At 35.3% G+C, this 25,434-nt stretch overlaps 1 protein-coding gene across 14 annotated transcripts in view; it reads left to right on the top strand.

Moving 5' to 3' along the window:
- The window catches only part of Ca-alpha1T (Ca[2+]-channel protein alpha[[1]] subunit T), a 132,792-nt gene that overhangs the window by 73,946 nt on the left and 33,412 nt on the right, over nt 1-25,434 (top strand). For 6 of the 14 annotated variants that reach the window (XR_010855665.1, XM_067118700.1, XM_067118706.1 and 3 more), the window contains 12 exons: nt 31-267; nt 1,203-1,395; nt 4,720-4,937; nt 5,381-5,573; nt 7,399-7,583; nt 7,957-8,083; nt 8,395-8,616; nt 9,136-9,328; nt 10,073-10,210; nt 12,575-12,726; nt 14,060-14,169; nt 21,066-21,077. Coding sequence is in view for 13 of the 14 variants with exons in the window: in XM_067118700.1 (XP_066974801.1) it covers nt 31-267; nt 1,203-1,395; nt 4,720-4,937; nt 5,381-5,573; nt 7,399-7,583; nt 7,957-8,083; nt 8,395-8,616; nt 9,136-9,328; nt 10,073-10,210; nt 12,575-12,726; nt 14,060-14,169; nt 21,066-21,077 (1,980 nt within the window). In the remaining variant the exon portion in view is untranslated. The remainder of the gene's footprint in view (nt 1-30; nt 268-1,202; nt 1,396-4,719; nt 4,938-5,380; nt 5,574-7,398; nt 7,584-7,956; nt 8,084-8,394; nt 8,617-9,135; nt 9,329-10,072; nt 10,211-12,574; nt 12,727-14,059; nt 14,170-21,065; nt 21,078-25,434) is intronic. The other 8 variants (XM_067118708.1, XM_067118707.1, XM_067118702.1 and 5 more) reach the window with 7 other exon arrangements.

Raw genomic sequence — 25,434 nt, 5'->3', positions numbered from 1 at the left:
GCAGCCCTTAATGTGTAACAATTTTTACAGGCACCGAGAACGTCGGAGTAGCGGTTGCGGTTCCCCACTGTCATGGCGCCGGAACAATGGCTCACAGCGCCGCCGAAGGGGCTACAGCAGCAATGGTTCCTCCTTTCGACGGGCGCAGTTGGACCGGGAGAACCTTGTCAATCATGATTCAGGTTCTGATGCTGATGGGGAGGAGGAGACGGCCCTCAACAATAATATTACTCTAACCAATAATAATCTAAATAATCATCAGGCAACGTAAGTATTTTCATCAGTTCTGGCAGTGACTTTTTTTTTTTATAGATGCAGGTGCCAGTGGGATGGACATTGTAATACCCTTGTCTAATCCAGACATGAAGAAAATGAGAAAAGTGGGGAATAAAAAAATTGGGCTGAAATGACTTAAAATCTGCGATCAGAATCGAATTCAAGTCCTCTTTTGCCACTGTGTTCAAGTTTGATTGGAAATCCAAATTGCTTTATTTAGCCTAGGCCCAAAGAAATAGAGACGATGAAGGGAAGGGAGAAAGGCTTACTTGTAAGGAGTTGATCAAACTGCCACAGAGAGGATTTAAGAATAACGTCAGTCCTTTCATAATTTAACTCTGAATTATCAATAAGATATTGTCATTGTAGTCAAGAATTTACCTCCTTCTTTTATTCTTCATTCCGTTATAAGGTTTTCTTTTATACTGTATCTAAAAATTTTGGGATCATTGCTTTTATAATTTATGTTTGCTACTATATTCCAATATTGTGTGTGCTTATGCTAGTTTCTCTACACTATCTGCCCTTTCAACTTTTTCTATATTAAGAAAATATTTCAGTTTTGCATGAATAGGTTTGGTACAGTTCTTGAAATTTTAAAAGGAGCTTCAGTGTTTGTAAAACATTTTGAATGACACTTTTTTTCATGCTGTAGACGTAGCGTGTTTATACCCTGCTGACTTAAATGTTTTCAAATAATTTTCAAGTACTGAAGTGTCGTGGCTATGTGAAAAATTTGTGACAAGGACATGCCCTTGCTTTATATGTTATACTGTATATCATTTTCAACATCTGAACTTAGCTACGGCAAGCGTAGGGTATTTTAGTTGTTGTACCTCCTTGTTGCAACGATGATTCAAAAGTTTAAAAGGTCAGTGTACACTGTACAGATGCACAGAATCATTCTTGATTGTGTGTCTCTGTAGGTTACTAAGCACTGACCACAGACTCTGTAATGGGTCCATGAGCAGCCATGGGCAGTTAGGTCCGCGCCGATCCATCCTGACGCAGCAGAACTCCATTGGGTCTCCTCGAACTCTCAGTCCCCAGAACTCCATTCGATCTAGAGGTTCCTCTCCCAGATCTCGGCAGCCTTCGGTGCATGGGCAGGTGAGAAAGGTTGGTGTTCATCTTTCTTGGGAATCTGTGTTTTTAGGAATGAACAGTGCTTATTTTTTATGCTAGTATGTATACACTGTAATATGAGAAGTGAGCTGTTCCACATGTTTAGAGGTAATTCTTGTTGGTGTTTGTTAAACTTTATGGTTTCTGTATTTTTTTTTTATTTTGTAGATGCTGTTGGTGAGTTAATTTATCATAGGTGTCATTTCGTGAAAAGAAACTAGGGTAATTGATGAAATCAGTGCATCTGGAGAGACAGTTATTGATCTGTCATTCTTTAAAATGCATTCACTAGAATTACTATGTAAAATTGAAGAGAATTTACATGCTTAAATTTGAAATTGAATCCCATAAAATCATTTGTGGACCAAACAGATTGTAATGATTACAGTATATACAGACAAGCTAAATTATGTATTTTTGCATTTTGTCCCATTAATGATTTCACCAGTTTCCGGTAAAGCTCATACATTTTATAATGCTATAGTATAACCATGTCATAGACTAATGACTAAACAGTTTTGTGACCATACCAAATTAAGTAAAATACGAGTATTATAACATTAAATAAAGTTAAAATTTTTTTTAAATCAGAAATTACAGCAAAGATATTTTGCCCATCAGTGATTTTATCTGAACTGCAATGGCAACAATGCCACAGTTTTAAACAATCTACTGAAAGATGGGTGATATTTCATGAATGAGTCAATAGGAATTGCAGAAAAATGTATGTGCTGTAGTATGGAATGGTGTTTTGAATAACAAACCCATAACTTGGGGTGCCATTTCATTTGTCCACAGTATATATCCATACAAAATTTCTCCATACAAACTCTCTCTGAAGAAAAGGAATAAGAAGTAAAGCACCAGGCACTGATGGATGAGCAGTGCACTTTTTCAGTGGTTTAGCTTATTCTCTGTTTGGCTGCTAGAGCACAAGCATTCATTCCCCAGAGTTCTTAGAGAATTTGTGCAAGCATTGCTGTACCCTTCATTTTCTGCATTTCCTCATCATTTAATACTTTTTTGGTTAATTTTTCAAGTAATCTTGATATTTGTGTATAATCAGCATGCTTTCTTGCCTTGCGATTAATTCCCTTTTTCCGATGGTGTGGCAGGACTTAAGGAGTGAAAGTAAGAGTAATTAGGTATTTGGTTCGTTTTGGCTAATGGCTAAGTTTTGTATTTTTGCTCTCCCTAGGATATGTCTGCTTAATTTAAAACAGCTAGTGTCAGGACACAGTCATTTTTGGCAATTACTCACTTGCAGTGTTCAAGTTTTGCAGTTTGCTTGTTTTCATATTGAGCTAACTATACATATATGTGTTTTATTATTATTGTTTTTGTGGTGAAGGTTAGTGTTATTATTTTTCGTTGCTTTTATTCATTGTATTTACTAAATAATGGATAGGGGTAAGAGTTGCAAACTATGTCCAGGTTTGCCAGGTAAATCATTCAAAGCCATACTAATGACAACTTTTACTAGTGACCCTCAAGTGTTGTATGCAACCTGTCACGGATAGGTGCGTATGCCTGATCTTCCTGCTCTTTTGGGTTAAGGGTTAGTGGAAGGCGTAGAATATAAGGAAATACTGTACTATAAGAGAAAACTTTCGCACTGATTTTCCTTTCTTGGCTTCAGATTCATTGTAATCTATTCCTGTTGGACAGAAATATCTGAGCCTTTCCTCTTCTTGCTTCCCAGTAAAGTAGCCTATGCATTCAGTGATGCATTCAACATATTCAGCTTCCACGCACACCCAAGCCGTTTTGCTGTTTGTTGACTGGCACCAGTGCCATTACAGTATTTGCAGTCGCCTGTCTGTAACTAAAGGAATGTCAGCAATCCCCAGTGCAGATCAGTTAAAAGCATTACATTTTATCCTCACTGCATGAGCTAACACTGTAACATCGAGAAAGATTAATATCTGAAAATCTATTGGCATCAATACATCAAAATTAGGAAGTCTCATTACCAGAGCTGAGGAGATTCATCTTCCCCAGGCCAGCCAGCACGCATACTTGTTTGGGCAGAAGTGTACTATTACAGTATTGTTAAGGATTGGGGTCATTTACACAGGATTATTTCTTATCTTCCAAATGATCTGCACTCTTGAGCTGACCTCATGCTGGATCTCCAGGCCACTTTTAATCAAACAGTCAAATTGTTCCTTATGTATTTTCTAGAGTTGCAGATGTTTGCGCTTATTAAACAAACAACTCGTCTTCCCAAGTGTAATGTCACTCTTTGTCTAGACTTGAACATATCCTATTTTAAAGGTAGGAGCTGAAAGCCTCAATCTGCTCCTTATTGTAGACATGTAGTTCAGCTCAATCTGCCAGCTACAGCTTTCCTTCTTCAGTGCATACAGTCTTCCATCTGGGCTATGTTGACATCTTCACACATCATGATAGCAGTCACCTCCTTCAGTTCTTCCACTACTACTGGCTGCTATTTTATTGAAAAATCCACTGGTCCTTATTCTTAAATAAGCACAAAGTTTTTCAACACTCGAAGTTGGTGTGCACATGCTTCTGTTTGCATCCTTTCTCTCTGCCTTTCAACCTCTTCCCTTGCCTCTTCTCTTGTTTTCTCTTTATAAGCTCTATGTCTCTCAGATTTCTCTATTTCTGCTTCTCTTTCTCACACTGCATGGGCTAGATCTTGCTATTCTTCGATAAAAACTCTCAATTCTCTGTCTCCTAAACCCATCTTCATTGCCAGCTTCACGAGCGTTGCTACTTCTGGCACAGCCCTGATTTAAACCTTAACATTAAAATCACACCAAACCACTGTTACTCAAAATATTCTGTCATGGTTGCCAATTTTTCACACCGAGCATAGTGAGATTTGGTGCTGAAAGTTATCGATTTGTCATCAAACAAATTTGTCTTTTAATATTACTTTGTAATTAATAAATTTTAGTTTGTAATATTGATTAATATTACAAAGTAGTATTAATTATTTTAATGCAACCTCGCAGCTTATATTTAATTGTCCTACTTCCTGCCCCATTTTCAGTTGTCAAAGATGTACAGCACAAAGAATGAGCTTGGTTATCAGGGAGCTTGTTCATTGCTCTCTTGTCAGAGACAGATGCTGTTTTACTTTTACTTTTCCTGTACAGAAGGTCTGTTTCGATACATTTCATGGATTCATGAACAAATGCTATGGCACTATAAGTTATGGGTTTGTAATTGTAAACTAGTTTTACTTTTATTTTAAAAAAATATGTAAATGTAAATTATAAGGAAAATTGATTACTGTAATGGCAGTACCAAGTCTTATTAATTCTATTGACTGTGCTTTATTTCCAACAGACCTCAGTGTGCGGATCTATCAAGGATTTGGAGTATAAGCAGAATAATTTAAGCAGAGCAAAAGAGGCAGCAGCAGCAGCAGCAGAGCAAGAGGAAGCAGAGGCTGGGAGTGACGCTGAAGCTGAGGTCATCACTAAGATCTGTTTCTTCTTTGAGCCAAAGGGCTGCTGGAAGGAGAGATACGATTTTTCTTTATATATTTTTCCAACAAATCATGTGTGAGTAAAACATACACTTTTGACCAAGAGGCCAATACTTTTCACAAAAAAAGAAGTGAAAAATATTCATTATAGACAGATATAAATGTATGAGTGACATTTCTGCGACAATGTTGTTTTGGATATCAGACATTTTAATTACTATTTTTTCTTTGATACTCTATTACTGAATATTAGAATAACGTAACATGAAAGTCTAAGGATGTGACAGACTTGTGTACAGCTGATTATTTGGGGTGTGTTATGGCATGAAGTATGCTATTTGTCAGAATGATTATGTATAAAATTAAGTTTGACAAATGCCAGTTGGCACTTACAGTAATTATTTATGAAATATTTTCCTTGTAATACCATAAGTACAAGTTTATTTAAAAGATAATTATGAACTGTTTAAGTCTGTCATAGGATTTTGGTATCTGATTGTCTTGTTTCCTTTATTTCAGAGTTCGAAGATGGTGTGTATATTTAGTTACTAGAAAATGGTTTGACTCCACGGTCCTATTTTTCATTGGACTCAACTGCATCACCCTGGCCATGGAAAGGCCAAACATTCCTCCAGATTCCAGTGAAAGACAAATTCTAATGATATTTAATTACATTTTCACCTTTGTGTTTGGTGCTGAGATGTTCATAAAGGTTAGCATTATACTACTTTCATCCCGAACTTTTCGGTCCTTAATATTTGAAATCTAAGTGAAAGGATTGTCCTTCTTTTTCTCATCTGACTTAAAGAAGTAACAGTATAGATCTTGAGTTCTCTATTAGTCTTCCAATACAAACCCATTACAGAATGTGTCACATGCAAATCAGAGACATGTCAATCCGCTAATGGGCTGAGATATGTTAGTGCATACTAGTACAATCCCTTAGGTTCCAGATAGTTAACTGAGTCATTGTTTGTGTTGTCTGAAAAGTTTGAATGATTGGTAGTTCATCACTGTGTAGCCTGCTGAAGCTTGCTGGGTTAAGACAAAGAATGCCTTTTTAGTTTTGTAATGTCATTTTGCTGGCTATCGCTGTTGCTGCTGTTGCTTCTGCTGCTGGTAATAATGCCTCAAGTTATGCTGGTGGACTTCCAATTCCTTGGCTCATGCTCCTGCTGTAGCTGCACTTGGTGGTTTTTGTTGCACCTGCTGCTGCTGCCCATATTACACCTGCAGCTGGAGCCCTTACCGCACTAATTATAGCGTACTTGCTGCTATTGTGCAATCCTTATATAAAAGGAGGAAGCTGGTGTTGGCAATTGCTGGCCCAGGCAACCACAAATATTGGCTTTGCTGGTGTTGTCATTAGTGGTGGTTGGCTGTAGCAGCTGCTGGTACTGTTGGCTCATTATTGTGCACAGGTGGTTTTGACACTGGGGCTTCAGGAGATAGAATGCTGGAGGGAGGCTGAAACAGGGACATAATACTGAAGGAAAAGGCAAGGAAGGCTAAAGGTAACTGTGGCAGCAGAGGAGAGACTGAACACACCAAAATCAGAGAAAATGTGTGTGTGCGTGTGTGTGTGTGTGTGTGTGTGACAAGTCAGGCAAGGTTCTGGCAGCGTAGAAAAAAGTGTGGCTGATTGTATGAGGCAAGACAAGGTAGATCAGACTGATTAAAGAACTGCAGCTGAAGAACTTAAAAGATGACAAGGAGTGGCTTTCATGTGTGACTTGGGCATATGTTTGGCTGACAACAAAAAAGCAAAAGGCCTTCCTGTGCAAGGAAAATTCAGGAACTACCAAAAACCCACAGGCAGGATAGTTGTTGACCACAGAAGCAAGGCTTATGGCAGTAGACAGAAGGTGTAAACAAGTGGGAGGATTGGTAGGACCAATACTGTTGGTAGGAGATAGGAAGCAAAAACTCAGAAACAACCTCATGTGTGGTGAAGAAAGCTACCAGTGCTGTATACAAACTAAGCAGGGAGTCATCGAAAACCTCTTATTAAAGAAATAAATGCAAGGGAAAATATGAAATAAATGAAATGAAATTTAACAGTATGTGAAAGTTTGAAGGAGACCATAATAAGTGTTAATGATTTAGTAGGTCAGTGAATCACTGGAGTTGTTTACTCAAAAGATATACAAATTGTGATTTATTTAGCTACCTGGGACATAAAAAAAATTGTATGCTCATTCAGTAACCTATTTGAACCAGCTGATTTTATTCTCTTCAGTCTAAAAGAAGAGCAATATATCTGGGATTTATGTGACAGACAGATATGTTATGTAGAAGTAAAAGCTTGTGAAGAAATAAAAACTAATTAGATAACATTTTTATTGCATTTATGATTTAACAAAACAAAACTGTTACTCCTTATGTACAGAGAAGACAGTTGTGCTATGAAGAAATTATTAAGCTTTATGGAATCCTACTGAACAGTAAATGCTTTATTACGTGCAATTATAATGCCTAATAACTGAAAGATCCGCCAATTTGATTTTTTCATAAATGAAACTTATATTTCTCCTCAGGTCATTGCTCAAGGCCTGCTATATGGGAAAGGGGCATATTTCAGCTCTGGTTGGAACATTATGGATGGTTCGTTAGTTGTCATATCTTTCATTGACATACTCATGTCATTCCTTGCAACCACCTCACCTCGTATCTTTGGAATTCTTCGGGTATTTCGACTACTTCGTGCCCTGAGGCCTCTTAGGTAAGACAATTTGATTAAAGTGAGTATAAAACTATGTTTCCAAAGTTTTACAGAGCAATAAGAGTTTGTTTCACATTTGTGTCTTGAAGCAGTGCCACATATACATGCTCTTGAATCTTTTATCGTGTCAGAAACCTTTGCACCAAGTTGCCAGCATTTGTTGCAGAATTGGAGTCCTGTCACTCTGTTAAATTTTTGCCACAAAATATAATGCAAATGCACAGAAAGGTGTCAAAGAAATATGGTCGTGTTCCACCCCATACTTAAATTAATGTGTTGTATTCGCAATAAATGCCAGGAGTAAATATATTTTACGTGTAAGTGAGAATTCTTGAGAGTTAAGTCTATTAATAATATATTTAACATTTTTCAGGGTGATCAACCGAGCACCTGGCCTCAAACTAGTTGTACAGACCCTTCTTTCATCACTTCAGCCCATCGGAAACATCGTTGTCATCTGTTGTACATTTTTTATCATCTTCGGTATTTTAGGTGTACAGGTGTGCACTGGATCTATTTTTCCAAGAACTGATTACAATACTGTACCTGGATACTTGAAATAGTATATTTACCTTCCAATTATTATATATTCATTCAGCAGTGTTCATTTTACACACTTCTCTAGCATTTCCAGTGGTGTCCTTGTATTTTTTATGGTATTTGAAATCATCACCCTTTTGTCTAAATATGTTTGTTTTTTATGATGAGTTCCCATATTCAACCTTTATGTACAGTAACTGCTCTAGATTAATGTAAGGTGTTGGTTTACTTTTACAGAATCTTTAAAATCTTGTTCATTTTCTCTTTTCAGTTATTTAAAGGTTCCTTTTATTACTGCGAGGGACCAGACTTAACAGACATAAAGACCAAAAATGACTGCGTCACGAGATACAAAGAGGAAGCATGGTTGAACAGAAAGTATAATTTCGACGACCTTGGGCAAGCCCTTATGTCCTTATTTGTATTGTCTTCCAAAGACGGTTGGGTCAACATAATGTACACTGGCCTGGATGCCGTAGGAGTTGATATGCAGGTGAGGAATAGTTGTATGTATGGGATTTTTCAAATGACAAATAGTAGTTTTCCTAACATTCTGTTTCATAGTCTGGATGAGATTTTTTCCTTCTTAACATTCTGTTCCCCAGTCTATTTCAAAGTTTTTATTCCTTACATTCTAGTTCATGGTCAGTTTCAAAGTTTATCCTCCCTAACATTCTGTTTGGTAATTTACTTCAAATATTGTTCTTCATAAAATTTTGTTTCACATGTTAGATAATTCAGTTCATTATCATAGTGACCCATTAGCTATATAAACAGTGTAACTATGTTGTTATTCATCAAGGTTATGGGTAAAAACCTGAAGGAGCTTGGTTTTTCCATGACCCCTTATTTGATATAGACCAGCACATTTATGGAGATTGCATCATCATTTACATCATATTATGTCAATGCTGTAGACAGGTAATTCCCGACATGAGAAACTGAAACCAGAAGAAATTTGTGTGAAATAATGCTCTTGCTTCCTTGTCCTCATATTATATTTCTCTTGCAGCCCAAGGAAAACTATTCACAGTGGCGGCTTCTGTACTTCATCTCTTTCCTACTGTTAGTTGGATTCTTTGTCTTGAACATGTTTGTCGGTGTCGTGGTAGAAAACTTCCATCGTTGCCGGGAAGAACAGGAAAAGGAGGAGAAGGCAAGGAGGGCAGCGAAACGTGCCAAAAAACTTGAAAAGAAAAGAAAAAGTATGTTTCTTCTCAGATTTTTTTTCTATTTTCTCTTCTCAGATTTTTTTACCTCATTTCAATTACTGTACTGTTTTAGCCACATAGCAGGGGAAATGCTGTCTTTGTAACTTACTTGATGTAGAACCAAATAGTTAGAGGCATTGCAACCCAGGTATGCACACATCTCTTTACTGTTTGAAATTTCCAGCTATATAATCCATGGATATAGGTAAGCCCCACTTCAAGTAATAATTCATGTTTAGTTTCTAATATATTTTGCCTGTACGTTTGCTACAGTCCTCTTGTCAGGGACTGTGTAATCTCATAACATTAAGCAAAGAAGTTCTTTATAAGTGGGGTATTAATGCTGTATGCTCTTGTAAAATATCTTTCCTCTAATTTCCTTTAAAATCAACCTGTAGGGTTTCATTGTACTTTATGAAAAGAAAATGGTAAAGTGAGTGAAGACCAGTTTCACTGAGGTTTTCCTTCTTAACTGAACTATTAAAGTATGATTAGGGCAATCACTGCTCCTCTGCTTTTGTTGAAGCCATACTCTTTAACAGAAATTTGTCTATGTAAATATTTCTTTTGCACACTTTTTTTACTTGATGGCTCTTTATTTACTAGTTTCTCATTCTGTTGTTGTAGTATATGTGTTTGTGTCTTATTGTTTTATGTATTTTACTTTTTTAATATGGTCTGTGTCACGTAAGAATTTATACTTTTTATAATGCAATCCTGTTACCTTCCAAATGAAAGAACTCCAAAAGTTCCGTGAGGAAAGAGTGGCCAGTCTTATTGCTGCTGGCATTGACCCTTCAACTGTTGACATCGAAGCCGAAATAAGAAGAAGAAAGAGAAGGAAGAAAGAGCTGAAACAAATGCAGCTCTCTATGCGTATAGAAATGTTGCCTTTCAGTTTCTGTGTGTCACTAATAACAGTGGAAAGCAACAAGTTATATCATAACATAGCTTATGCTTACGTAGCTCATTTTACTAGTGTGTGAAGGCTTATTATATACAAGCACACTTAATCTATTATTTTATTTGTAGATTTTTACATTTAGAAAAGCTGCAATACGGAAATAGTGTTAATGTATGAAAGAGCAAGAAAAAATGGAGTTATACGACAACTCTAACTATAGGTTTACATTGATTTATTGAATTAGGTTTTTTGAGCATAATTAGCCTTGATACAAAGTCACCAGTGATAAACTCATTAAATTCAAGGTACTCTATAACAGGTTACTTTATATTTATGAGAGTCTTTTCACAGAAACCTGTGCAGTATTTTTGGGTTGTGTGTGTTTTTACTCGGATTCTTAGTACTTATGTCATATACAACAGTGATTTTTATTATGTGAGCTTTCTGCTTGTATAATAAAGCATAGTTAGGGAAGTAGTTACCTTTGTAGTGTCAGAAATGAAATTAAATTGAGAATATTACGTAAGAGGAGTAAGATGTGATTCAGATAAGATGTGTAGTGCTGTACTGGTGATTTTATATAGTGTGTGCTTTTTATTAGTATTGTACAGAATTGCATAAGTGTGACATTTTGATGTTTGCTGTAACAGAAAATGAATAAATTAAGAATATCACGTGAAGGCTGAAACCTATTTTTGTTATAAATATAATATATATATATATATATATATATATATATATATATATATAGTATATATATATATATATATATATATATATATATATATATATATATATATATATATATATTATATATATATATATAATATATAATATATATATATATATATATATATATATATATATATATATATATATATATATATATATATATATATATATATATACTATATATATGAAAATAAGAAGGCCCATAAAACACTATTTAAAACGTTGAAACCATATATTTCGGGCACTTGTTTCTGTGAACAAACAAAAACAAACAAGCTACAACTGATGTTTGTAGACCAGACTTTGGATCTGGTACGGTAGTAGTTTAAAGCAACTTTTATGCAGGTACACCCAGCATTGCCACATAGAGCAAACATAGCGCGCAATTTTTTTTACACAAATTATAAAAAGCAAAAGATTTAAACAGTACAAAGGTAAAAATGTAAAAGTAAAGTCATTAATAGCCACATGTAACACAAGATATTAACTGAATACAGAATTTCTTGTGTATAAAATATGATTATGAAATATTACACACAGTCAGAATATATATATAAATCTGAATATTGGTTTTTTATACTTGCCTTAACTAAATATTACACACAATCATAATATACAGGCAGTCCCAGTTTCTGACGGTTCGACTTCGACGTTCGAGGTTACGACGGCTTTTCAAATATATTCATCAGAAATTATTTCCTGGCTTACGACGCATGTTCGGGGGGCGACGCTGCCGTCGCCGATCCGGACGGAAGAAATATGGCCCCAAAACGGCAGAATAATCATAATTTGAAAGGTTTTTGATGTAAAACTCAATAATAATGCAGTTTACATCGTTTTCAATGCAGCCAGAGCATTAAAAGTAAGGTTTTCTTATGATTTTTGACGATTTTTGACGATTTTCCGGCTTACGACGATTTTCGGGTTACGACGCGGCGCAAGAACGGAACCCCCGTCGTAAACCGGGGACCGCCTGTATATATAAATGTGAATATTGATTTTTTTATACTTGCCTTAACTATCATAACCATTACAGTATATGTTACTAGAAAGTACATTAGTATGTATATCGATACTAACAGTACATTATTAGATAAGATAATGGTGGTTAATCAAGTAAATAAATATAAAATTAGTTCTTATAATTGTATATGTTTATGTTGACTATCTCTGACTTCTATTTTGCTCCTTGTATGTTTTACGTTTTTTTTTTTACTTTTAATATGTATATGGTAGTGATGGTTATAGTACACATAAAAGTTAATATCAAGCACTATCTGGTCCAAAGTCCAGGCTACATGCATTAGTTATGGTTTGTGTTTTTTGTTAATTACGTTAATGTTCTAAGGTTACTTAATTAAATTTTAAATTTATTACCTTGCTTCTTGCATTTTCACTCATTTGTTCCTTCTAAATATCTACCTATCTATCTGAAAGGGAATACAAAGACTGAGGCTTAATCCCAAAGGATGCAAAAACCCCTCTTCCTAAATGTGGGAAGATTAAGCAATGGAAAATATGAAGAGAATAGTAATACTGTATGTGTTTTAACTTTACCATTGGAACATCATGTACTCTCATACTGATCATTCATAATTCCACAGAGATGAGGGAGCCGCCGTACTACAGTCAGTATTCGAAGGCAAGACTTTTCATCCATAATATAGTCACCAGCAAGTATTTTGATTTGGCCATTGCTGCTGTCATTGGGTTGAATGTTGTGACAATGGCAATGGAGTTCTACAAAATGCCTAAGGTATGATTATATCCCCTCTGTTGAGCTAAATAGTCCATCAGAAAGAATTTAGTTAAAAGGATTTTAATCATCCAGTAGAAAAGAATTATAACAATTCAGTAGAAATTGTTTTTAATAGTCTAATGAAATGGGTTTTTTTTATAGCTGAGAAGTTTTTAAGATGTAAGGAAATTCTGTACTTGTTACCGCAATTGAAACTTTACTGTATTTTTTAATTAAGCAATGAATATTCATATTCTGTCAGGTGCAAAAGCCAGGATAATTTTCCCAAGAGCAGCCCTCTTATAAAAAAAAAGAAAAAGGTTTTAATGAAGAAAAAATCTATTTTTGGTGGCCGTTCTTCGTCCTTAAAGGAGTTAATGTTTTGGTCCTCCCAGGGTTCCATAAAACTAACCAACATAATATTAAAGAATTCTCCTGTAGTTGGTCTTGGCCAGAATAGTGCCTTTGATTTGACACAGTGATAGAGGATTCAAGGCATGAGAGTTTTTTTCCAATGCTTACTTGCCTACAGTGCCTACCCAGTTTTCCCATTTTTCCACCTCACACAGATGTTGCAAAATTGCACAGGTCAGCCAAGATCCCCATTACTCACCAGGTCTTTCTGATCCAAAACTCGCACCTTGGAGATGCACCACCTAGCAGAATTTAAGTTATACCTAATTGCAGGAAAATTATAAGGAACAAACTTTTTACAGGGGCTTAAGGATAGGCACTTAGCTTTCCTCAGCAAATAACTGCAACACTTTGGCAATATGGGACGACAATTGCAAAATTACTCTGGAGCACAGTTTGTGTGTGTGTGTGTGTGTGAGTAATTCAGGAAACCAAAAAATAATGGAAATCATGGCCAACCTGCATGCTTTTGTCATATCTGTGTGAGAAGGATGAATGGGAGAACTGGGTAGATGCTGTAGTTGTCAAGTCAAAGGCACTGTTCTGGCCAAGGCCAACTATGAGAGAATTCTTTGACATTGGTTGGTCTGTCTTTTGGAGCCCTGGGCGGGATCACAAGAGTAACTCCTTTAAGAAAATTGTCTGTAGTGAAGAATGCTGTTCCATAGAAATAATGCTATTGTATTTGAAGTGTTAGAACATCTGTGGGCCTTTAATGATTTTAACAAGTATAAAACAATGATTTGTATCTTCAAATTATAAAATAGAAATAAAAACTCTCTTCCTTTAATGATAATCCAATTTTCTTAATTTCAGAATGCCTCCTAGTGTTAATTGTTGTCTGCATAGGTACAGAGAAAGGATTTGTATATTAGAAATAAAACATTATGTAAATTTTTAATTTTTGTACTTAGGCGTTAACTTTTCTTTTCTGCAGGAGCTAGAATATGCACTCCAGATCTTCAACTATTTCTTCACAGCTGTGTTCATCTTAGAGTCTGCCATGAAGATGGTAGCCCTAGGTTGCAGACGTTACTTTCAGGACAGGTATGATCACTGAGCAGTTATGCAGCTTTTGTATAAAAATGAATGTTGAGCTGTTTAGAACTGCATATCATTCTATTACACTCAACAGTCAGATTGCAGCTTCTTGGTATCAGGTAATTTTAGTGATTTTCCCGGTATCTTTTCCAATTCTAGTGTATTGAAAACTTTTCGGGGAAAATTTTCTCAGAGTGATTGTTGAGGAGAGAGAATTTAGCTTAATGATATCATAATCACAAACAGGAGGAAGCGTATGGCTAGGGTAAATGTCAGTATTTCAGAGTTTCTGGAAAGACATATCAATAGTATATGCAAACAGTTTGTGTCATGTACATTATTCTGTATTTTATTTTTAGTATTTTGAAGTTCCGCCTCAGTTTTAATCAGCCATCCCCATAATTTTCATTTCACATTTTATGTCATTCCAGAAATCTGTAATACACAGTACTACACAGTACTTCAAGTGAAGTAAAATACCTAAATGTTTAGTATAAGATAACTTTTAAAAATATCTTGCAAGAGCATATGTTTATATCAAATCATTTTTCATTTTTGATGGAATATTGTTCTAACTTTTAAAAATATCTTATAAGAGTATATGTTCATATCTAATCATTTTTCATCTTTGATGGTATATTGTTCCTTTGTCTAAATGTCATCAACCTTCCAATACTTGTGTCTTTTAGACAAATTAGTTATAAGTGGAAGTATAAATGTAAACATTTATTTCATTTCAACCCATAATTTAATGTTTCCCTCTCCAAGATCTTGAAGGCCATATGTGACTGACTACAAAAAACCTTTTAACTCAGGACCAAACTGGTGTGGAATGGTCATAATTTCCTTTTTATGAAATCTTAGGTCATTTGCTTAATGACCTGGTGTAAGAACATGCAAAACAAGACTCTTATTATGAATTGCTGTTGCCTTTCAAGTTGATAGATCTGCTATAAGGTTTTTCACGATAAAATTGTCTGAACGAAAAGCACCGAGTTCACAGGAATATTTTCAGTGTCCAGAATACTTTTTTATTTTTTTGTATTTAATCTATAAATAGTTTTGCAGTTGTTTTTGAACAGTAGCTACTCCTCATCAAAATCATTGATAGCTCATAGTTTATGTATCTTGCGTGATGGTAAGGCCCATTGCTCTATACCAGTTTTATTAGTCAGACTTTCCCAGATTTAGTGTTATGAAACGAGAGAAGTGTAAATGTAATTTTTATACTATTTCTGGTAGTCGCCCCCCTTGGACACCTAAAGGTTGGATCTTTTTGTTTCTAACTGCATGCATGGAACAGTCTCAGCACTTCTATGCATCTCTAATTTTGCCTTTATATCTGAGCTTGTATTTATTAAATGGCTATAGATAGGAGAGTTACACAAAAGCCAAAGGAAGTTCAAACATTTTACTGTACCTGGATAGATTATCGGCACAACTTTTATTCATGTTATGTTTGGTGTTTCATTCGCATACCACAGACTGCTTAGCAGAGGCAGATTTATTTGTATTGCAAGGTTGAGATTGAATTTTCTCTTGCAGGTATGCATTGAAGATATTTCTTAGAAAACTGGATGGGTCCCACTGTTATTAGTATTATGATTATTATCATATTAAGTAGTTAAAGCAAATCACCATATCGACCAATGATAGCGTACTTTTATGTAGTACGTACTTAGAATGGTTCTTTGCTATGTTAATGCAAAAGTTTTAAAATATTTTCATTATGTCTTCACAAATACTGTTTGTGAACTATATTTATTATGTTGGTCATAGGCTTAACGAGTATTCATCATCATTTCAGGCAATACATTTCATAAGAGATTCTAAATAAGGATTCATAACTTAAATTCTTGATAGAATTTTGTAAAGAATTTTCTTCATTAAAGTTGAAGGTATATGAGAATTACTTGCATTTAGAGGCTCAGATCTGTTTGGTGACAAAAAGCCAAATTAAGGGGTTGTACAGTATTTAATTATCATGGGTATGAAATAATACTATACTTTCTGAAGTGAGATAGTAAAGTGATAAGTTCTTAGGACACAAAACAGGTTCACCAGTCTTGATTGTCAGACAGGTGAAGTTAGTTTACTCTGTATGGGCCCATTGGGCCTACAGGTATGTATGAAATTCCAGCTCATTTTTTTGTATACTTCTCAACAAAATTGAGGGAAGGGAGGAGGACACTCACAGTGTGATTGTGTTTGAATCTTTGTTTAGGAGAGATGCCATAATGCTGAACATAAAATTGTGAATGAAAGATTGTAGACTCTGAAAGAGAACTTGAGGAGTATAAAGGTCAAACCCAAATCACAGGCAACTTTGGGGTTTGTAGAAGGTCCAGACAGAGTCATATATTGTAGGAAAGAGACACTTTTATTGGTAAGGACTTTTCAGATTAGGTAATGAAGAACTCTTTATCATTTTACTGTAATATGAAAGGTCACAACATGTTACTATTTATGTTCTGTGTCTCTTGGCCATGTCATGAATAAGAGCTTATGAAGATTTAGGATGAAGTGGAAGAGAAGCCCTCATTACCTTCTCCTATATATAAAACATGGCCCTCCATGACTCTGTCCCAAAGAGTGCAAATCTAGATGCGTATGATAGATGCTGTGTAGATGAAAGTTGGTGTAAATAGAGTAGCACCCCTGGCACCTGCATGTAAAATTGAAGATGATAGAGATGATATTTAAAAGCTACGAAAAATATTTAAAAGCTACGAAAATGAGTGTTTTGACTTTATTTTCTCATATCCTCATTTGCGTTTCATCCAAGGCCTGGAAATTTTTTAAGTTTTGCCTGTACAGTCTGATGTATTATGGCTGCAACTTGAGAGATGGCTCTCTGTAGAGATGAAGATGATAGTTTTACCTGAGGACATCCACTACCAAAGGCTCGGCTCCAATGTTCTATTACAATCTAACTTTCTGTAGAAAAGCCCCTATTGACAAAAAACTGTCAGTGAGGGCAAAACATCCTCATTTTCTTCTACTCTACCAGGGGTCTTAGCTCACTTTTCTGTGTCAAAAGGGTGACTGCTGCCTCCTCACTGGAGTCTCCTGATAGAGTTAGAAATGAACACCTAGGTGTGGTTAGAGGTCTAGTGTGTATGGATGCTTCCACACTGCAGAAAAACATGTCATAAACAAGTTCACACCTCACCATACACACACACATCACAAACAGGCTGAATCCAAGTGACTTACCATATTGATATTCCTAGCTAGTGCTTCATATGATTATCCATTTCCCATAGGTTCATTCTCCACTTATACTAATTAACTTGTTTTCACCCTGTTTGTGATATATTCGCAATAAGCTTTCGCCATGGGTTTGTGATGTGTTTTACTGTTGTGTGGATACAACCCTAGCATATATGTTGGCTTGTGGTGGAGGAAGAAGATCTGCAGATTTTAAAGATCCCTGTGTGCATTGTTGTGCATGTTTGACAGGTCTTTAGTGGTGCTATCTTTCCTCCCTGTCACTAGATTTCTTTGAAAATAGAACTTCTAGATTTGTAGAATCAAGGTATTATCTATGGAAAGAACAATCCTCCTTGCATTGGCTACATCTTCCAACATTTTACGTAGCCAAGAGTTCTGTGTAGAAGCTTTCTGTTATACCAGCTTCTGAAAGTAAGTGTGACAGATGCATGAGTGAAGGAGTCCAAACATGCCTTGTAATGGTTCCATTTTCTGAAGATGGACATTGAGCATGCCAAGAACATTCTTGGGCCTTATTTAAATGTCACATTTGCCATTCTAGCAGAGAGGAGTGGGGTGCTGCCATGGTTCCCTCACTTTCTTGTTGCAACTTGACTTTAGCAAAGATGACTGAAATGGCTATTTTAAGAGGTAGGTTAAATCCCTAGGTAATCAGTTCTTCTTCATCATTTGGTCTGAGCTTGGAAGTTTTTCCTTCAAAGGTATGGTAGGATGATTCATTTTGCAGGATTAATAAAGAATCATAGTCTTCATCTACCATCTGCTCTACTTGCATCACTTGACCTCTGGAGAAGTCAAACTTTGCTTTGGATCCTTAACTGCAGAAGACCTTTTCAAGTGACAAGGTCATGCTTACTTCAGCTAGAAGAATGATAAGAACATTAATGATGCACTTTCTTAGTCTGCTACAGTTGCTACTAATCTTTAAGTGGTGAAAAATGGCAGTCTCTGAGGATCAGGAGGAGAAAGGCAAGATATGTGTAGGTCTTACATGATTCCTTTAGGAGAGGAATAATGAACCTTTACTGCAACAGTAAGTGGAACCAGATGGTAGGGAAATGGAGACCTTTACCTGCTAGGGCTGCTTGGATAGCTGTTCTTGAGCCATGGAATTGATATACGTAGTGGCAGGAGCAGGGTCCAAAACATCAGTTGGAAAATCCACAGCAAGTAGATGTTCCATTAGGGCTAGATCTGTCAGTAGGGAATCAATCAAAATCAAAAGTGCTATCTTTGTTGCTTCAAGTACAGTCAGAGGAGGTGTGAAAAGGGTTGCCGGAGGCAGCATTATTCAAAGCATCAATCCAATTATTATCCAGGGCTGGGACTGCATAGAAGAGATCTTATGCTGAATGTGACACAAGTAGTTCTCTTCTTCTGAAACAATCCTGTCTGCTAGGAAGTTAACTGGCAAAGCAAAAGTCAATACCTCAAGCTGGACAGCAGGCAGCGTATTAACAAGAGGTGTAAGCTGCATGAGAGGAGTAGTGTAGGGGCCAGTTTGGTGTGTGGGGGCTTGTTTAAAGTAGAGAAGGTATGTGTAAGGCAGACAATGAGTGAGCTTGGCCAGACATGAGTGTGCCAGCAGACTGGGCAATGCAAGAACAGAGGTGATTTAAGCAGATTAGTCAGCCACCAAAGCAGAAAGGGCATGCCTGTAAGTGTGTCCAGTTTGAGTTATGTGTTTGTCAGAACCATAGTCAGTAATTACAGGAGAGCATGGACCTGACGAAGGATTATTTAGACTTTGACATCTAAGAACTGTCGCTTCTTCACTGTTACCAAGAGTAGAAAAGTATTTGAAGTTGATAACATGGTGGCAATAAGGGTCTTAGCTCAATGAAACTTATTTGCCTTTTGTGGGCATAACAAAACCATTGCTTTGGGCACAAATCTCCCCACATTTCACAGGTGAAGGGGAGTGAGCAAGCTACGCACCTGGTTATTAACACAATCATTTCAGATATGAAGGCTTGACAAGCAGACTTGGCACAACCGTACAAGTAAGGTACTTCATTCTTTCAGTGAGGTAAAACCATAAATATTCAGTAAAAAACTCGGTTAAACAATGCTGTAGAAGGTACAAATCACAATGCTGCAACAAAACAAACACCACTCTCCATTCAAAAATGTTGATTTTAATGGATACACTTTGTGCAGAAAAATAACTTAATACAGACATTAAAAAATGATGAGTGAAGCAAAATTACATGTACAGTTGTTACAAAAAATAAAAATAACATCTATGGTCATTTTGGATAAAATTAATGCAAATTGGTAATGCTAGGGAGAATCTCTGCAAAGAGCAAGGTAACACAAGGTACAAACGAAGATCATTTCCAAGTTACCAAAACATTCCCAAAAATTAAAAAAGAAAATGCACTGTTCACTACAGAACAGAAAATACAGTCACACTAGAACATCATGTAAACACTTTCACTGAGAGATAGCGAGTTTCTAACAATACCAAAAAATTAATATTGTAAAAGCTGCAAATATCAGAAAAACACCATCAACGCTGAATTCAGAATTGTTTCAGATATTCTGAATTCACAGCAAGATAACAATGGTTAATTATGTGCAGATACCACCACCTACAAATTGGTGAATCAAGAAAGTCAGTGATTTACAAGCACCAGGTAAATTAAAAATGCACTTTCTTGTCACTTATAAACTGTTCAAGTGAAGAGTATAATCATCAGTACAAATAATTTAAGGTAAATGAAAGAATGAAGTACTGAAAATGGTAAACTCTGAAGTGATCAGCTTATGAAATAGAGCTACAGTATTAACAGACAATAGGTTCATGAAAAAATGAACTGGGATTCAGCACATACCTCTGGGTCTGCCCTATACCTACTCAGTAGACTACCATATCTTCTTGGCTGAGAGACACAAGACTGGTGAACCTGGGATATTCAGGACATGAATATTAGGCAGATGTATGATTAATTTGATTGTGATGAGACAGATTAGTAGTATTTTTACAAATTTCTTAGAAATGTCGTGTTATCAGATTGATAGTAGGCAACACTTTATTGGAATTTGTAAATACCATTTTATATTTTTTTAATGTTTATATATATTGGTAGCAATATGTGTCAGTCACCACATGCCATCTAAAGCAGTTAATTCTTGTATTCATGTCAATATGGTAGGTGTTAATCCACTCTTGAACTCCATTGTCAAGATTGAAATTGTATTTAGATGTCAGTGTATTTCTAAGCATGATCTGAATCTTTTTAATTCTCTTTTTCATAATTTTATTCACCGATGTCATTTCAGTAGAAGGTATATAAAACTTCACTGATAAAAGTTTTCATTGTTTTAATGCAAGTGAAATGATGATCTTGATGGAAGTCATCATTATTTTAATGCTACAATATTACATGATAATGACTTGGATGTTCATTATCATCTTAATGCAACATGATAATGATGATGTTATTGGAAGTCATTATTATTTCTAATGCTTCACAATAATAATGACCTTAATGGTAGTCATCATTATTTTTAATGCTACATGATAATGATGATCTTATGACACTCCAATTTGTTTCTTTATAACCGAGTATTCTCTTATATACGTATGATCCCTGATGACATTGCCATTGTCCCTGACCTGACCTGCAAACGTCCACTTTGTCCCTGTCCCAATGTGTACACAGCGAGGAGTATAGGTGAGGGAAAGATGACCTGGGTGGTAGACAGGTTGATTGAAGCACCTGGTTCATTCTCTTTTTTCTAGAACTGTATTTGATTTAATTGTTAATAGTGTACTTCTCTTTTTCTTTTATAAATTTTTGAAAAGGCGACGGATGTATTCATGGCAATAGATCCTTATTCTAAAAAGTTTTAAAAGGCATTTTCTTGTCATTTGAGTTCACAATTTGAACCCAAAATTCAGTGTTGTTCTCAGAAATTTGGAATGAACTAGGGGTCTCAGTTGGCAAGTTGCAGTTAGTGTTTGAAGGCCAAGCAAAATTTCTGACAGCTCTTGTTACTGTGGACTAGTTGTAATTGTGTGGTTCATGTGCCAAACATGAAAATGTCACTCAGACTGTTAGAAGATGCTATTCAAAAATATGTTGAAAACTTTTAAGAATTGATAACAATAGTTAAACATTCTGTAAAAACAGCCACTGAAATAACCATACATGTATCTCCTTGACAAAAGGAAAAGAGATTAAGGAAGCATTTCACAATCTTTTTAGTAAAATTTTTCAAAAACAGTTATCTAGTCCACAGTGATGTGAGGCATTGTTTAGTGAAGTGCTGTAGGGTAGGGATAATTATTAATGCTTACTCCGTATGATGAAATGAAGATACCATTTAAAGATTTTGGTGATGCCCTCAGACATTTTTGAATATCAGATAGCAGAACAGTTATCCTTAAAATGATCTAATCCAGTAATTGGTAGATTCATTTCCATCATAATTTAGACACTTAGTAAAAAGTAAATAGAAATTCTGTTTTCCTCCTTCTTCTTCTAATATGTTTCCTCCTTTCCGGGCTGCTGTTTGTCCTCTAGTGGGTAAATAATCCAAGAATTAGTTGTGTTTTACGTTTGTTGGTTTTCCTTTTTATACTCATCAATTTCTGCATCATACACAGTATTATATATATATATATATATATATATATATATATATATATATATATATATATATATATATATATATATATATATATATATATATATATATATATATATATATATATATATATGTGTGTGTATATATATATATATATATAATATATATATATATATATATATATATATATATACTGTGTATAATATTTATACACTCTCTAAAATGATTTGATTTGAAGAGGTGGTTCAAAACTCAAGTATAAAAGCTTGCAGTTGCTTGTATAAGTTTGCAATGTATTATTGATTGACTTTTTCTTGCTTTATAAGTCTTGTAACAGTTAATGTGAAGAATTATTTAACTGTCCTTTGTGATAGCTAAGGAATCTAATCTATTAATCTGTAGCCTATATTTAGACCCTCTTTACTTCAAATATGAGAGCTGCATTTTGTTCAATAATTCCTTCGAGTTCAAGTGATGTCATAGTTCAGTACTGTACATTGTTTACTTGTACGTATCAACTGTGATGTTGTACACTAAATGTTGAGTGTAGATTCTTTCAGGGTTTCCCATGAATTCTTTTTACTGTATTACCTGGGTTTATAGCATATTGATTGGTTTAGCTGAATTTTAGTTAGAGAATCAAATGGAAAAAACCAGAAATTGCTTCAAGACAGCATTGCAGCATTGGAGATATTTACTTTGTTAGGGACTTTTTCTTTATAAGGATTCTAACAATCCTTTGTAAAATATGTTTATGTTATGCCTTTTCACTCAGAATTTATAGTTAGGTGTTGGTGTGAAAATGATGGTATCATTATTATGACACTCGATTAACACTAAACATCAATTATATAATGGCAGAATGCAGGATACAGTATAAATGTTTGTCATAAGGAGTTTTGGCTTTATCCAGAAATAGCAGAGTTCCGTGCATTTTAGGAATAAGTACAGTAGGAACTTCATGTTGTTTGGCAACAGTGTAGGCTGTATGCTAAGTAAGATCTTGTTCTTATAACCTTCATTTGGTTTACACAGACGCAACTACTTTTAATGGAAATTAATTAGAGATACACTTGCAAAGCAAGCAGATTTTTCAGGTCGTCATTATTGCACAGAAAACATTTGCACAAATCTTCTTTTCTTTATTAAACTCTCCATTGACAAAACATTTGCACAATTAATAAGACTATTCATTGACAAAGTGTTTGTAATTCTAAGACCTAATAATGTGCTACTTTAGATTTAAAGCCTTCATAGTCTAGCTTTGTGAGTTAACAGCACCATACTGTATTTGTTTCTTGCTCTTTTACTTTGATTCATACATAACCCACTACCTATCTCAACTAAAATTGAAATTCCTGCTTTGTCTTGATTTCTAAAATGCTCTGAATAGTAGTGCTATCCAATCAGCCCATCTGCCAACAAAAGGAAATAACCAAAGATTTTAAAAGGTCTGCCAATCAAGGTTTGCTGTTGTAGGTAGCACCTACCAGTGTTTGACTTCTGGAATAAGTTTCTTAGTGAATTTATGAGCAAGTTTTCTGGCATATTTTAGTCAAAGAAAGGAAAAATTTTAAAAATCTAATGATTCAGTGTAGAAAGAGTGCAAAAACAGTGGGATTTAGATAAAGAAGTAAGAGAAAATCAAATTATATATTTCATCAAAGACTCATTACTTTAACACAGCCTATTCATATTCCATGTATGCAGCCCAGACAGTTCAGTCCCACTGTAAAAAAAAGAAAATAGGATCAGGTGTCTCAGGTAGATTAGTGCCTTCTCATGCAGTCCCTTAAGTCTCAGGAAGTTAACTGAAACATAATTTGTAAGTCTTTCAGTTAGTAATTTACTGGAACATGATTTATAAGTCTTCCAGTGGTTAAACATTCTAGTGATTCCCAAACCTTTGGAATAATTGAGTCACTGTCATTTCATTGATTTTCCTTTTATACCATATTATTTCATCATTTTCTTATTTTGATGGTAACTTTGATTACACTATCAAAATTACATGAGTAAGAATTGCAGTGAGCCCTTACTTAGTGTGTGAACAGCCTGGTATACTTCACTGGACCAGAGGCAGTTTACCAACTAATTTTGAGTGTTTACATAAGTTTGGAAACTAACTCTCTTCTGCTATAGTTCTCGAGTGCTGAGCCTCTCCAGCCTCCTTGATTCCTAGGTGGTTTTGTAATGATTTTGTGATTAATATGTTTTCCTTACAGTTTATAGCATTTATTTTATATCTGATTACGAAGTGACTGTTGACTGGTTAAGCTAGTATTAAGTGATAAGTTTTTTCTATACTCAATATCTTTGGTAAGTTTTGGGTAGAGCTAAATTTCTTTCTGTAACCCCATTGATTAGTTATTGTCATGTGTAGTCTTATTGTAAAACTGAATGAATTGTTTTTTTGGGTTTTTAATGTGTTTTCACATTTATAGGTTAAATTTTCACTTTAGCTCTAAAAAGCTCATAACTGATGCATACCTCAATTAAGAGATTTTTTTATACAGTATGTATATTATAATTGTTTTAATATCCTGTATGTTTGAGGCTTGCCAAAACTTGCATTTTCTGAAGAATCTAAGTTGGTTTTTACTCTTATAGTGCAGAAAGATTTTCTTCTTAACATTTTTACTGCTCTTTCTTTTAAGTGACTAGTATTTTCGTCTCTTATTCCTGGTCATTACAATTGTACTGGCATGTGAGGAAAGCACTGTTGTTTTTATAAGCCTATAATGCAGTTATTGAACATGTTTATAACCTTGGTCAGTGTTTTTTGATTCCCAGAAGTAATTAATTTTCTATGCCAGACTCTTCAGTAGCCAGTGAATTTTACTGCCAGAATATGATTGAGTGGCCTGGAGTCTGGCTTTTCTTAGGTGTCCCAAGTGTTTCCTTTAGTTCTCTTTTCCTCCCACTCCATCATCTTCACTACCACTGCTGTCCAGTGGTTTTAGCATCTCCTTTGTCAGCCTTTTCTCCAGATAAAAGACTGCTTTGTTTTGGGGGAAGCACAATCTCTTTCTCCCTGACTTGTATAGCAGAGCTGTTTTGTCAGTTGCTGTGCTGTGCCCACTGCTTTCCTTTCCTTCCATTTGAGGGTGCCCTTTACCAGGAGACTTCTAGTGCAGTTGCCGTTTCAGCAGGAGCTTCCTTTTGGTAATTGCTGGCGTGGTTTGGTCTTCTTTTTGTGCCTCTCATATGGTTCTTTAGTAACTAGGGGACTTCCTCTTGAGAGTTCCTGCATTAATGCCATTTTTGTCTCCTGCCACCATTATTGCTTCTGCCAATCCTCCATCTTGCTTGTCTCCTGTAACCCCCAACAGTTCTTCTCTAGCAATCACACACTTTTTTTGGCTGTGCTTGTGTTGTCTATTATCTTTTGCTCTCTTGTTGCAAGCCCCAGTCCTGTGGTAAGCACCTGGTTGTGGTGTT

Source organism: Macrobrachium rosenbergii, chromosome 16, assembly GCF_040412425.1.
Source record: "Macrobrachium rosenbergii isolate ZJJX-2024 chromosome 16, ASM4041242v1, whole genome shotgun sequence".
Classification (NCBI taxonomy): Eukaryota; Metazoa; Arthropoda; class Malacostraca; order Decapoda; family Palaemonidae; genus Macrobrachium; species Macrobrachium rosenbergii.
This window is presented reverse-complemented; position numbering and strand designations above follow the sequence as displayed.